This window comes from Ursus arctos, unplaced genomic scaffold (genome assembly GCF_023065955.2).
Source record: "Ursus arctos isolate Adak ecotype North America unplaced genomic scaffold, UrsArc2.0 scaffold_37, whole genome shotgun sequence".
NCBI classification, from domain to species: Eukaryota; Metazoa; Chordata; class Mammalia; order Carnivora; family Ursidae; genus Ursus; species Ursus arctos.
In genome coordinates, this window is record NW_026623053.1 from 19096453 (window position 1) to 19111377 (window position 14925).

Genomic DNA, 14925 nt, shown 5'->3' on the forward strand with positions numbered 1-14925 from the left:
ACGCCTGCTTGGCTTAGTCGGTTAAGCCTCTGCCCTCAGCTCAGGTCATGGTCCCAGGGTCCTGGGATTCAATCTGGCATTGGGCTCCTTGCTCAGTGGAGAGCCTGCTTCTCCCTCTCCCTCTGCCTGCTGTTTCCCCTGCTTGGGCACTCTCTCTCTCTCTTACAAATAAATAAAATCTTTAAAAAATAATAATAATAAAATAAAACCAAGTGCAATAAGCCACAGCATTTAATTTGTAACAGCCAGTGAAGAATGCATTTGCTTTTGTCACTGTATAAATCCCAAATAGCACACATAAGACTAATGCTTAGGTAGAACTAGAGACCCCTCTCTGCTATTACACCTTTTCAGCTGTGTCCTTTGTGCTAATTGTCTAAGGGAGATCTAGGATCCGATTGCTATGTAGTATGCAATGTTACCAGGGCAAAGCGTTTGGGTTTTATTATGAGGGCAAAGGGAATGACATAATCAGATTTGTATTTCAGTGAACTGAAGAGAGGGCTGGAGGAGACTGGGGAAAACAGACCGGTTAGAAGTCTGTTGCAGCAACCACGTGAGATGCGATGAAGGTAGAAGAGCAATAAAATAGAAAACAGCAAATAGAGTAGGGCGATATCAGAGAGGCAGAACTGGTAGATTTTGGTTCCTAAAGGTGTTGTGGAGAGTAAGAATTGAAACTGATTCACTGGTTTCTGGCCTGGCCAACAAGCACATTCATCAGGTACAGTCCACGGGCTAGGGAATGTAAGAGGGAAGTTTATCAAGTGGGGAACTGGATAGAGAAAATGTCAGCTCACTTTTGTAATCAGCCAATAAAAGAATAAATTTATCTTGTTACAACATAATATAAATGTACACAGATGGCGTCCAAAGTTGTTTTTAGAGATAAGGCCACTGGGGTAGTAAGTTCAACAGTGAATTCCAAAATAGTTCTGGACATACCGACGCTTCTCAGTGCTGCTAACAATTTAGCAAATATTCTTTATCCACTCTAAATTTCATTAAAAGGGTTAACATTTCTTTCTTCAATAATCTATTTAAATAGCTAGCAATTTAGTAATAGCTAAATTAGACACAAACAGATCCCAGGTGCTTTCTTTCAAATGGTAAATTAAAAGGATATGATGATATATTTGTTCCTCCTTATCCCTTAAATACAGAGGTATTTTAGCACCTTCAGCTGTAATTGATTTGGAACTAAAGGATTGTTTGGGGGTAAGTACCCACATCACTCAAGAGTAACAATGCAGTCTTAAAGAGCATAAGTTAAGGGGCCACGCAAATTAAACATGTATCATCATCACAGGGGCTTAATTCAATTCAAAATATGTTAACTCCAAAACACAATTTCCTTAGAGCAAAAACAACTACCTTGGGGAATATGAAAATGCTCTAAAATTGACTGTTGTGATGATTACATGACTTTGAAAATTCCAAAAACCACCGGGCTGTACACTTTAATATGGGTGAACTGTGCGGTATGTGAATTATATCCCAATAAAGCTGCCATTTTTTTTAAATGAACGCTTTTTAATCTACTCATAGCAGATTTTATAATTGCTCTAATTTTACAGGAGGCTTCTCAGGCTCTACTAGACTTCGAAATAAGCAGAAAAACACAGAGAAAGTATATTTTATTGGTATTTAGGCCTAGCACAGTTCAAATGAAATAAAATGGGACAGAGCAATTTATTTAATTGAATACAACATATAAACAATTCTTTAACTTTCTGTTTTATATGACTGTGTTCATGCAAGTACAATCATCAAACTGTCCTTCTAAGCATTTACTGTAGCACCACCTTTTATTTGCAGTACTTGATATAAATTTCATTGTCAAACATCTGGCTTTAGCAATGTAAACATTTGCTACAAGTAAACTTTAAAAGGTAAAAGTGAATGATACTAATGAATAAATCAAAATAAAACTGAGCATCACCACATGATATTCAACAAATTCTATAATACTGTTTCAATAAGAAAAAATACATTTCACAAAATAGAAGCAAAAAAAAAAGAATATGTAAACTCCCAAAATAGTGTTAAAATACTGAAGAATATAATGTAAAATTTACCTCAGAAAAACAAGGGGAAACAACATAACCATGCAGTAAAAATCAATTTTGGTTTAGTAGTGACAACAGTTATTTTACTGCAGACTTCCTAAAATGCATTATGACAAAATGGTTTGTTTAATTTCTATCACCCTTTTAAAAGAAATGATCATGTTTAATCAGATAAGTTGGGTACTCTATGGGAATTTCACATTTTTTGTCAATTGTGGAACGGTTCCCCCAGAAAATTTTCATCTCTGAACTATTTTTCCAAATAACCAAAAACATTGAATTATTTTCATGAAAATTGCCTTATATAAAGTCAAATAATTCCTAAACAAATCATCATAAAAATAAATCTGCCTTAACAGAATAAGTACAGAAAAAGTATATGCATAAGTGCTTGAAAATCACAGATACATTTCAATGAACAGGCAAAAATGTTCACATTTATCATTACTGTTGATGATTTTGTTTACTTTCTGGTTAAAATCAAGAAACATGTCTTCAAAAAGTCAGCAAGGACATTCAGTGCCACTTTGGATTTTTCTGCAATATACAAACGAGTTATATCTCTGTAGTGCAAGGCGAACTCTATTTTTACTCTTTAACATAATTAAGTTATAAAGACCTCAGATTTCTAAAACCAGTCATAATACTGTGGCAAGCAAAATAAATTTGTTCTTATTGCTCTTATATTCCAGCTTAATCTACAGATGTGAACATTTTTCCACATGTTGTCTCAAACCATACTAATACAAAGAGTCTAGAAAGATACCTCTGTTGGTTTCCACAGATAAAATGAAAAAGGGAAAAAAATGAAATTGAAATATTATTTCATCTTAAGTGTCCTTAATATGTTTAGCGCTTCAAGCAGCACTTGACACAGCAAGTTTCTTCAAGTGATCCATAAACACTTGTAAACTAACATCATCTGTGAGAATAGGTGCTCCAGACTCCTAGAGGAAAAGAAAGATATTTGCTATGATTAAAACATAGAGTAATACCTTAAAATGTATAAGCAAATGTTTAAAACAGACAAGGAATCACTGTAAGCAGAATAATGCCTATGCTCCTATTATAAAGAATCTGACTGGCCTTTATCCCTGGTTCCTCGTAGGGGGAATCTACATCCTTGGAATTTTCTAATAGTGTCTTTGTTATTCATAAGCCCCTCCAATCACACCTGAGTTCATGCTTTGAGATGGGACGAATCCGGATGAGGGCCAGTCACCAGAAAGAACATGTGATTAGAGGGCCGGGGATTTAAGACAGCCTGACCTCTACGGAGGGGAAGTGAGGTCAAGGGAGGGAAAAGAAGAGGAAAGGAGCTGGAGATTCCATCAATCAAGCCTGGTAGTAAAGAAACAAACTCTGGACACCAAAGCTCAGTGCAGCTTCCTGTCTAACAAATTTATCAATATGCCAGGAGGATGACACATTCTGATTCCATAGGGAAGAACACAGAAGCTCTGTATTTGGAACCCTCCTAGACCTCACTCTGTGGGGTCCCTGGTCCTTATTTGTAATCTTTATAATAAACTGTGATCATAAATAGAGTGCTTTCCTGAGTTCTGTGAGTTGTTCTAAGGAGTTATCAAACCTGAGGTGGGGGGAGGTGTGGGGAACACCACCACCACCAACCCCCCCGACACACACACACACACACACACACACACACACACACACACACACACACACACAGATTTGTAGCTAGTTGGTCAGAAGTGCAAGTGCAGGGATCCCACGTTCAGCTGGCATCTGAAGTTGGGGGCAGGCTTGCTGTGAGCCATGTCCTTTAACTTGTGGAGTCTGCACTACCCCAAGTGGTCAGCATCAGATTTGCACTGCAGAATCAGAACAGCTACATACCCAACTTAATCTTTACAGTAGCTGAGTGTTCATTTGTCTTGAATGTATTGGCGCTTTATCACTACTAAGGAATAAATAAATGCCTTGGTGAGATTACTGCTGCCTGACTACTAAATAAAATTCAAATTGCACATATTTTGGGGTGCCTGGGTGGCTCAGTTGATTGAGCATTCGACTCTTGGTTTCCACGCAGGTGATGGTCTTGGGGTCCTGGCACCGAGCCCCATGTCTGACTCTCTGCTCAGTGAGGAATCTGCTTAAGAGATTCTCTCTCACTCCCTCTCCCTACCCTGCTGCTCCTCCCCCTGCTCGTGCTCTCTCTCTAAAATAAAATAAAATAAAATAAAATAAAATAAAATAGAAATTGTACATATTTTAACAGGCATTCCAGCTGGAAGGAAACATATTTACATATTTTTAAATAAACTATGCTTATTGTTTTCATTCGAGTCATTTTAATTGATCTCTGTGGGTTCTAAGCAACAAGTTCTAAATGGTTCTAAGTAACAAGAGTTAAGGAAAATTCCTAACTTCTATTTTAATAAAAACTGTGTTGACAGAATGACTTTGGTAATCTAAACCATAATAGTGAAATTCTACTGTAACAAGAAAAAGGTTTTCTGAAAGACTTTATATCTGGATTTTTAAATTTTTCACCTGAAACTCAAGTTCTCATTTATAAGTAAATATAAAAATCTAAAACAAGAAGTTAAGTAATTTTCAGAGATCAGCAAGTGGGTAACAAATAGGAGATGGGAATTTATAGCTCTTGTAAATTCTAGCATGGCACTGCCACAGACATGCCATAACCTCTCCTGAATAAAGGAAAATCAATTTTATTATGTGTTTTCATACATTAATTATAAAAACTTGAAAAACTTGATAATGAAGGGAGACAACAGCACTGGGAATAAGAGCTTGGAGTTTGGAGCCAGACTGCATGAGCTGAATTCCTCACTCAGCCACTTACTGCCTACATGACTTTGAGGAAGGTAAGTTACTTAACCTCTCTGTGTCTTAGTTTCCTCATTTGTAAAATAAGGATTAACAACAGGACCTATTTCATACGGTTGTTATAATGATTAAATGAGTTCAACTGTGTAAAGAAACAGAACAGTGCCTGACACACACAGCAGGGATACAACATATTTGAGCTATTATTACGTCTTTTGAAAAATCTATTATTTTATAACACTGAACTATTTTTCCCTATTGTACATTCATAGTTAACACAGAGAAGCAAAGGTCTCAAAAATATGACTTAGACTAATAATAACCTAGTTGCTCTTGCTTTTTTCTTTCTGTAACTATTCCTGATTTTCTTTCAATTTACACGTTTTCTACCTCAATTCACCCAATCCAGATCTGTTTCTCCTGGTCAACAAAAAATACACATCAATTTTCTAATTTATATACTGTAGAAATCTTATTTGAAATTATAAATACTAAATGCACAACTCAAACTTATCAAAAATTTGCAGCTGACTGATCTTAATTTTTCAACTGCACCTTTTTTTCTCCTTAAAATATATCCACAATTAGGCAGAAAGATCCAAGCTTTCTATCACTTAAGTGTATGAAGCACTAAAGCAGTGGGGAAACAGTGTTGCAGTGGTGCCCTCTTCAGGCCATCTATGGATAAAACTTACCACTAGGTACTTGATTTCTGACAAAAAGAAAACTGAAGTGTAAGATTGTATAATTTTTAGCAAAATGCCTGGCTACCAAGTTAACTCCCTAAATTTCAATCATCAATTTAGCGTAGTGATTAAAAATTCAGATTCTCCATTCAGAGTGGTCTAAGTCAAATCCAGACCCTGCCACAGTTTAGCTATGTGATCTTGGATAAGTTACTTAAGCTTTTTAAGCCTAATTTCCTCTTCTGAAAAATAGAATTAACAGTAACCACTGCATAAGAGTGTTTTAATGATTAAATAAGAGTGCATAAGAAGCTTAGCATAGGAACTAAAACAGTAAAGATTCAGTTTATTAGTTATTACTATGATTATATCTATAAAAATATTAACATAATTTCTCTTACAAAAAGCATAGGTCAAGAAAGACCTTAGGGCTCTCGTTTATGCCTCTAATACCTCTACTTCCAGGTCATAATAATTAAACTTCAAAGTTTAAAGATTTTCTTTCCTATTTAAAATATCTTTGGGGCACCTGGGTGGCTCAGTTAGGCATCCAACTCTTTATTTCAGCTCAGGTCATGATCTCGGGGGTCAAGGGATGGAGCCCCACATTGGGCTCAGCATTCAGCAGGGAGTCTGCCTGAGATTCCCTCTCCTTCTCCTTCTGCCCCCGCCTCGGGTGCTAAAGCATGTGTGCTCTCTCTCAGATAAATAAAAAACTCTTTAAAAATAAAGTATCTTTAAGGAGAGACTTATTTTTCCCCATTGATAACAAGGAAACCTGATAACTAATTTACTGAGTCTTACTGTGCAAATCAAGCACATATTATTAAACTCTGTAACAGACAAAGAAAAGGCAAAGTAACCTATAGTTTTCAACTATGACCCCAGAATGGCGTCTCTCCATGTTTAACAGCTCAGTCAATTCTTTGTAAGTCTACCAACTACATCTCCATGTTGTAATTTATTTTTTTTTAAGTAGACTCCAAACCCCAATATGGGGCCTGAACTCACAACCTTGAGATCAAGAGTCACAAGCTCTACCGAATGAGTCAGCCAGGCACCCCCATGTTGTAATTTAAACCCAGAAAAGCAAGAAGCAAGTTATTATTTCCATGAACTAAACTATGCTTTTTAATGTAGAAGTTCAGCCACAACGATCTATTTTATTTGGTCTGAATTAATGTGGGCTCACAACATTTTGTTAAATAAATTATGTAAATGGCAACAATCAGCTAGAGGGGAGGAACAGCTACCCCCTTTAGAAAAGGATTTCTGTATTCTTCCCACAAACCCTAGACCACCAGAGACCCAGAGGTATTGCCTCTTCACACTGAGAGTATCAGATTTTCTTAAAAGAGCTTCACTCATTTGTTACTCACCTGGCCCCTAATAAGGGCATTTGATAGGGGACCCCTGATAAATACTATTTTTTTTTAAAGATTTTATTTATTTATTTAACAGAGATAGAGACAGCCAGCGAGAGAGGGAACACAAGCAGGGGGAGTGGGAGAGGAAGAAGCAGGCTCATAGCGGAGGAGCCTGATGTGGGGCTCGATCCCATAACGCCGGGATCACGCCCTGAGCCGAAGGCAGACGCTTAACCGCTGTGCCACCCAGGCGCCCCTAATGAATACTATTTTAAAGCATCCTTTAACCTCCCCTTCTCCATAATGACTAATCACCATTTCCATGAACTTGATTAACTGGTGCTACTTTCCTATCTTCTTGCAATTACCTTTTTTTTTTTTTAAGATTTTTATTTATTTATTTTAGAGATGGAGAGAGTGGAAGCAGAGGGAGAGGCAGAGGGAGAGGAAGAAGCAGACTTCCCACTGACCAAGGAGGCTGATGGGGGGCTCGATCCCAAGACCCCGAGATCAAGACCTCAGGTGAAGGCAGATAGATGTTTAACCGACTGAGCCACCCAGGTGCCCTGCAATTTTCTTTTCCTAAGTTTCTCTTAAGTTGTGAGATCCAGAATTAAATCCAATACTCAGATGACTCAAGCGTAATGGAAAGGCTGATTCATGGTACATTCTGTATTCCAAACTCCCATGCCATAGTAGTATACTTGGCTTTTTGTTTCAGGGAAAGTGGAATGGTGAGGGTGATATTGATAATGCAATGTATGGGCATAAATTTTTCTCTCTCACATGCTATGTACCCCCTTCCACACTTTTCAAGAGTAATAAGCTCCTTTCCTTGCTATAAAACCCTTACCTTTCAGGAGTTTTAGACCATGAATTCAATTTATCTTTATCATAAAGGCTCCTTAACTCTTAAATACCTCCACAAAGCTCCCAAACTCTAATCTCTGTTCTCCTGACCAAATCTATTATGCTCAATGTATGTTATAAATGAGATAAGTTCAAGTTGGGACATGTTGCTTATGAAATGTCTACAGGAAGCTCCAGTGATGTATAACAGACAGTTACGGAAAAACCAGGCTATGGCTCAAGGTGAAGCCAAACCAAAGGTGGAGATTTGCAAGTTAGCCTCGGACGAAAGCTGAACCCATGGGGGTGTATGTAATCACCCAGAGAAACAACATATGCAGAGAAATGAGGGCAAAATTTTGAGGCACCTCTACTATTTAAAGGGAAGGGGCCTTAATCCTAATTACTACTTCTTCTACCCAGCCTGGACCTCAGAGTCATTTAACATTACTCTAAATTACTGCACTCCCTTTATAATGTGTCCATCTTTCTTATCTCCAGTGCTAAATCACCCCCAAAGTCTTTCATCTTTGATGCAATGTCTGAACTACAAAGCATGGTTAAAGAACATAACGGAAGCAAGCTCTAGAAATTGTTAGTAAATAAAATGGGCCCTCACTGCTATAAAACCCTTTTATTCACTTGCTGTTGCTTTCTTGTATTCCTTATAGCTGTTTTTAAATCTTTTCTATTTTCTAGTCGTTTAACCCCAGCATGTCTCACTCTTAGTGAATAATCCACTATCACTGAAAAGAAACAGGCAATTACCCAATATGAGCATTCTGTCCTCAACATCCTTCTCTGTCATTACCCTTCCTACCTTTTGCTTCTGCAGAAGGAAACGTCCTGCCTCTTTACCAATGCTTCAACTCCATATAGTGCTTGTGATCACACTGTCTGCTTCTGAGGATCTTAAACATCTATAAGCTGTTGTTTTGTCAGCCTCTTACACTTGCTCTACAACAAGTGAGTTCTGTGCCCTTACCCTAGTAAGAATCATCCTTCTATCCTACTACCCGAACTCAGACTAAATTTGCAAAAGAACCATTTACACTTACAACCTCCACATCTTAAGCACCCACTACTCCCTTACAATCTATCTTGTACTCACCACTCTATAACTGCTTGCCAGGGCCACAACTGACCTCCTAGACTTCAAGTCCATCCACCCTTTTAACATCTTCATCCTCCTTTAAGGTCTGCAGCATCTCAGAATTTGTTAACCCCTTCCTTCTTTCTATAAAGCCCTCCCTCACCTATTACGACATGGTATGGTATTCTTTTCATTTTCCTTCCACCTCTCTATTTATAAAATACTCCTACCACTTGTACTTCCTCAAGGGTTTATCTCATCCTTCTTTTGCCTCTCTACTCTCTCTTTGAACAAGTATCCACTGTGATAACTTTAAGTATCACTTGTCCATGATCAACTTTCACACCCTTGTCCTGACCACCAAACCCAAATTTCTAATAGCCTGCTCAATTTGGCCATCTAGATGTTATCTCAAATTCAGTGTGTCTAAAATCAAACACTTTCTCTCTGCCTTCCCACTTACTGGCACATGCTCTCCTAGTCACCCAGGCTCAAAATCCTACATTACCTTGTTCTCCCTCAACTACTTATTTTTAAAAAATTCAAACTTACAGAAAAGTTGAGAAAAAAGTACAACGAGCACCCACATACCCTGTACCTAAATTCACTGATTACATTTTGCCACATTAGCTTTATGTTTCTATATATGTTTCCTTTTCTTTTCTCTTTTGTTGAATCATTTCTGTAAGTTGAAGACATCATGATATTTTACCCCCTTTAGGATATACCTCCCAAGGTCACGGACGATCTCCTATATAACCATTAACAGTAGTATCACAATCAATAAATTTAATAATATTATACTAGTAGCTGATATACAGTCCATATTCAAATTTCACCAATTATCCCAATCATGTTCTTTATAGTTGTTTTCTCTAATCCAGAATCCAATCAGAATTCAGATTTTGCATTTAGCCATCCTGCCCTAGAGTAACTTTTACTTTCCTGCAACTTCTAATCAAATCTCACTGGTTCCACTTTTAAAATGTCACCGAAATCATTCCTTTTCACCATCTTGCCTTCATTCCCTCACTTAGATTACTTCAAACTACAGTTTCAACTTATAGACTGCTCTCAATCTTAAGATTCAACTATATTATCTAAGACTCAAATTTGCCCCTGTCCAAAAACCTTCAGTAACATTTTATTACTTACTAAATAAAGACTCAGCTCCTCGGCATTCAACCTGGCATTTAAGATCCTCCACAATTTAGCCACACAATACATTTCCAGTTTATTGTTCTATTCATCCTACGTGTGCTCTGTATCTTACTTGGTCCACACTGTCCTTTACCTGGAATTCCTCATACGATTTCTACTTCTTGAAATTTTAACCATTCTAAAAGGAAATGTTCCCTTTTCTGAGCTCTTTCCGGATCACACATGGTCTCCTGCTGTCAGCATGTGCTCTCTTCCCCTCTTCCTCTTCTAACCCCTATAATATTTTATATCTTTCTAAAAAGAACATATCTCATACTGACTCATATTTTAATTACTTAGATATGTATCTTACCTCTAATGCTAGACTACCGGCTCTTTAAAAGCAGAGATGATCAAAGTGATAAATTACTAAATTCTACTTCTGAAACCAATACTACACTATATGTTAGCTAACTACAATTTAAATAAAAACTTGAAACATTAAAAAAAAAAAAAAAGCAGGGATGATCACTATTTACCTAAAAGTACCAATACAGAGTCCTGTACATTGGATACTTGATAAATGTTGATATATTGTACTAAGAGGTAGGACTCCTAACAAATCAAAATACATTAACAATGATTTCCAGGCCTCCTACCTCTCTTGTTCAACTATAATCCCTGACCTCTTCCAACTTATTATGTGTGGCCTTTTATAGTTCATGTCCTAGCTTTAAGCTTAAATCATCACTTCCTACATTATACACTATATTGCTTTTTGTCTCAAGGGTGTAGTCCTAAACTAGGAATAGGAAGGAATTCTACCTATTTGAAATGATCACTTTTTACTTTCTATGGTACCACCAAATGCTAATTCTATTTCCTACTCATTTTTTCATTACTTTTCCAAAAGAAATCATTAGCAAATACATAGGGAAAAATGTAGCTCTCACTAAAATAACAAACTATAAATACACAAAAGAAATAATTTCCAAGATCCACTATTTACACTTACCTGTCCCCAGGCATACATATTATTATGAGTCTGGGAAGGGTTGACTTTTGAAAGCAGGAAACGGGCCTTAAAAGCAAAGAGGAAATAACATTATCTACCAAAAATAGATTCAGTCAATATGAGCTGAACAAACACATTATGTGATCTAAAATCAACTTTAATATGTTTTGATAAGGTTAATTTTATTAAAAGGTAACTTTTAAAAAAATGAACTAAATTTTGGAAATATGTGGGCCGCTACGTGTTACAAATAAATAAATGCACCCTCTTCTTTCCAAATCATACATTCATAAAAACAAATAATAAACTGTTGAATCCAAAACTCAGCATATAAAATTTATGTGTGCAACAAGTACAAGATTAGTGTGAAATTTACTAAACACTTGGTCTGAAATGCCATCAGAGATTTGAAGTACTAAAAAGTACACTATACATTCTTTTACTTTAAACAATGACTCTCAAACTTTCTTAAACTGTAGGCTATTCCATAAGACAACTTATCCAACATTTTAACCATCTCTCCACTAAGCCTTATCATCATGAAAACCAGAATAAAAGAGGAAAAATAGCACTACACGTGATGAGACATCAATGAAAGAACTAGGCATAAATTATTATTTCATACTGGAAAAACAGAGGCAGTCATAGCTTTTGAAATTTTGTATCACACAAGATCTTTGTCTAATCTATGCCTAAGCAGTTTAACACAAGAACACTGGCTCCAGAGTCAGAACACCTAGATTCGGACGCCAGCTTCTCCATTTACTGTGTGTTTCCTTGGCCACAAATAACTTAAGTCTCAGTCTTATTATCTGTAAAATGAAGATAACAATAGGACTGTTATGAGGATCAAATGAGACAAGGTATGTAAAGTACTAACAGCTTTGCAAATTCTCAACACATGGTAGCTCTTATTATAAATACAATAAAACCCTAAAAGTAAGTAGCTATCATTTCTGAGTAATAGTTACTAATATTTACCACCTATTTTATAATACTGTGCTAGGCACTAGGTAAGCAATAATAAATGAAGCAAGGTCCCTGCCTTTAGCAAGTGAAACAAACTTGTATTAACCTATAATTAATTTATTATAGCTCTAATAAAATTACAAGGGAGAAGTAAAAACTTTTTTAAGAGTTTATGTTAAGGGGTCTTAAACCTAGCCTTCTAAAGGTCCTGAAGGGCCATGTGTATATGTACATGGACCTTATTTAATCCTCATAATTCTAAAAACCCCAAAGTCTTTTGTAATCTAATGCTTTCCTATTATATGACATTTTCTAGAAAACTGAAATGACAGAATGAGGAAAACAGAAAAAATTATGTTACCGCAAACTTCACAGTCATAGACTTCTTCATTAAATAAACTGATTTAACAAAATTATACCGAAAAAGGTACACTCAATTTTTTTCCAAGTTGTTGTTCTTGCTCCACTAAAGCTGACGCGCCACCATAATGTCATCCCGGCTCTGTTATTCAATCTAGGCTGGTGGTAGAAGGTGGGAGAAACTGCCAGCTTTAGGCAACTGGCCAAGAATCACTGCTTTGCTCTCAATGCTAAGGCAAAAAGGAAGCATATTTTCCCTTGTAAACCTTCTACCCATCTCCTTCTTCTTTGACTTGCCTTGTAAAGCAGTCTTTTCAAATGAAGGTCAGAAGGCAAGTAGGAACAACTCATTACAATACCAACAACAAACTGACCACACTTACCTGGCTCCCTCCATGTTCAGTGTCGATGTATCTTGGCATTGGAAATCTGGAGTGAAGAATCTCCTGTGCATCATCCACCGGGGCTTGGAGAAGATGGCGGAAGTTTTCATATTCTGGCATGTCCTGGTATCCTGACTTGCGCCACTGTGCAATGGTCTAATTTTAAAGCAATTGAAGAAATTATTACTTTTAACTTCTTGCCTATCCAAAAACTTTAAGAGGTTTTTTCAAGGGAATTAATCTTCAGAAAATAAGAAAATTATAAATCATTATTTCATTTATCAGTTTTTAAATCAAGAACACTAATTTTGGTATTCTTGAGTAAACAGATGCAAAATTAGAATATTTCTTCTCCTTTAAAAGTAAAAAGAAATAACAAACCAGAAAAATGTTTAAATACTACATTTATGTTATTTGCTAAAATCTAAGTTTATGATAAACGAGGGGGATTTTTGTTAACAGAATATTTCCCAGAGACTTCAAAATTAACCAGCTACTATTATAAAAGTCTTTATCAATGGACTTACGTTCTGGCAAGATATATAAACATAAAAACTTTAGTAATAATAGCAATAACATTATAAAGTTAATATACCTGTAGAAGAGCATCTGAATCAATTCTTTTATTAAGGTAAATGCCTCCAAAAACCATGTAATTAAATCCAAAAATTTAAACTTGGCTTGGTTTCTAACTTAACTGCACCAGTCAATATATACTCTATATGGCTTTATATCTCTGTATTTAACAGAGGAACAGTCATGTGCATTTCAGATTTCTCCTTTTAGCACATTAACAAGCTATTTTTACAAAAAAATTTTAAAAAGCAGCAAAATACCTCACTCTGTCATGTAATAGGCATTATCCTTAAAAACTGAAGGATAGTAGTACTGGCATCAATTAAAAATAATAATTAATAAATCTTTTAAAAGGCCTAGATCATATTACTTAAAAGGATATTTTGAGTACACTTTTACAATTACAGTACAAATCTAAAATCAATTACAATTAAAACAACTGGAAAAATAAATCTGCACAAGTTACTAGAATTCTAGACTATAAGTTTGAGAGTGGGTCTGTGAAAAAGAAATCTCTGTATCTTCCAAGGCATCCAGAATACAATGCTTTCTTAGACAGAGGAAACATTTAATTACTGGCTGAATGAATAAATGCAGGAATGAACAGAGTTCTGCTAAATACCTGGATTAAAGCTTAGTGGCTATTCAGATATTCTGCTCTTTTCAATCATGTCCCATTCCAATTAAGTAAAGGTATAAATTTTAATTTTAATTCACTTATGCTTTGAATGAGTTTTCAGATCATGTGGAATATTTTTTAAATACTTTAAATGCATCAAATGGAATGCTTTTTAAATGATTAACGTGAAATAATGAAAGGGAGAGCCTGCCTACTGACAAAGGCTTTTCCCTTCTTGATGTCTCAGGTAAAACCAAAAAGTATGGCATGCCTATGTATACATCAATGCTCTCACTTTCCCAACACTATGCTTTGTGCAAAATCCATTTATCCAATTGTACGTGGACAGAACGATCACAGGTAGGTCAACTGCAAATGAAGTCTAAAAACCTGTGGCAGGAAGAATCGTATTTTATATGTATTTTATCACAGAGAAAACAGTAGCCATATGGTAAAGAAGGGGAAGCTTCCATGAATAAAAAGACTCTATTGCACATACGTGCACAGCTTTAAATGCTATGGAATCTTACCTCACCATGATAAATCAAAATCTGGAAGAACGTGTCCATGAGAAGAATGCGATCTGCAAGAATGCTGCTGCTGTCAAGAAGAACCGGCTAACAGAAGAGAACAACGAGAGAAGAGGAAGATGGAAAAATAAATTACTTAAAGTTACAAAACAGATCTTTCCAGGATATCTTTAAAATTTAAAATTTATACCTTATAACTTAAAAACATCTTGTTACCATGAATTCTTGCAGTACATTTTAATTTTCTGAGAAATCACAAAAACGGAAGTAACAACTGAAAAACAGGGCAGAGCCAAGAGGAAATCAGGGTTAACTCCTAAGCCTGATGACGGCCCCATTGAGTGAGAGGGGAAAGGCTTGGGGAAGAGCAAATTTGGAGATGGAAAAATAGTTCTGAGTAGGAAATGTAAGGGAGTGGCCAGAACTAATGACATAAATTTGGGTATCACGTGCAT

At 36.1% G+C, this 14925-nt stretch overlaps 1 protein-coding gene across 7 annotated transcripts in view; it reads right to left on the reverse strand.

Annotated features, from left to right (window-relative positions):
* Positions 1–1620: 1620 nt before the first annotated feature.
* The window catches only part of SEC23A (SEC23 homolog A, COPII coat complex component), a 70635-nt gene continuing 57330 nt past the window's right edge, over positions 1621–14925 (reverse strand). For all 7 annotated transcript variants that reach the window (XM_048220127.2, XM_057306348.1, XM_026513630.4 and 4 more), the window contains 4 exons: positions 14471–14557; positions 12746–12901; positions 11034–11099; positions 1621–3016 (listed from right to left, as the gene is read on the reverse strand). In XM_048220127.2, the coding sequence (XP_048076084.1) occupies positions 2927–3016; positions 11034–11099; positions 12746–12901; positions 14471–14557 (399 nt within the window). In that variant the 3' untranslated portion in view covers positions 1621–2926. The remainder of the gene's footprint in view (positions 3017–11033; positions 11100–12745; positions 12902–14470; positions 14558–14925) is intronic.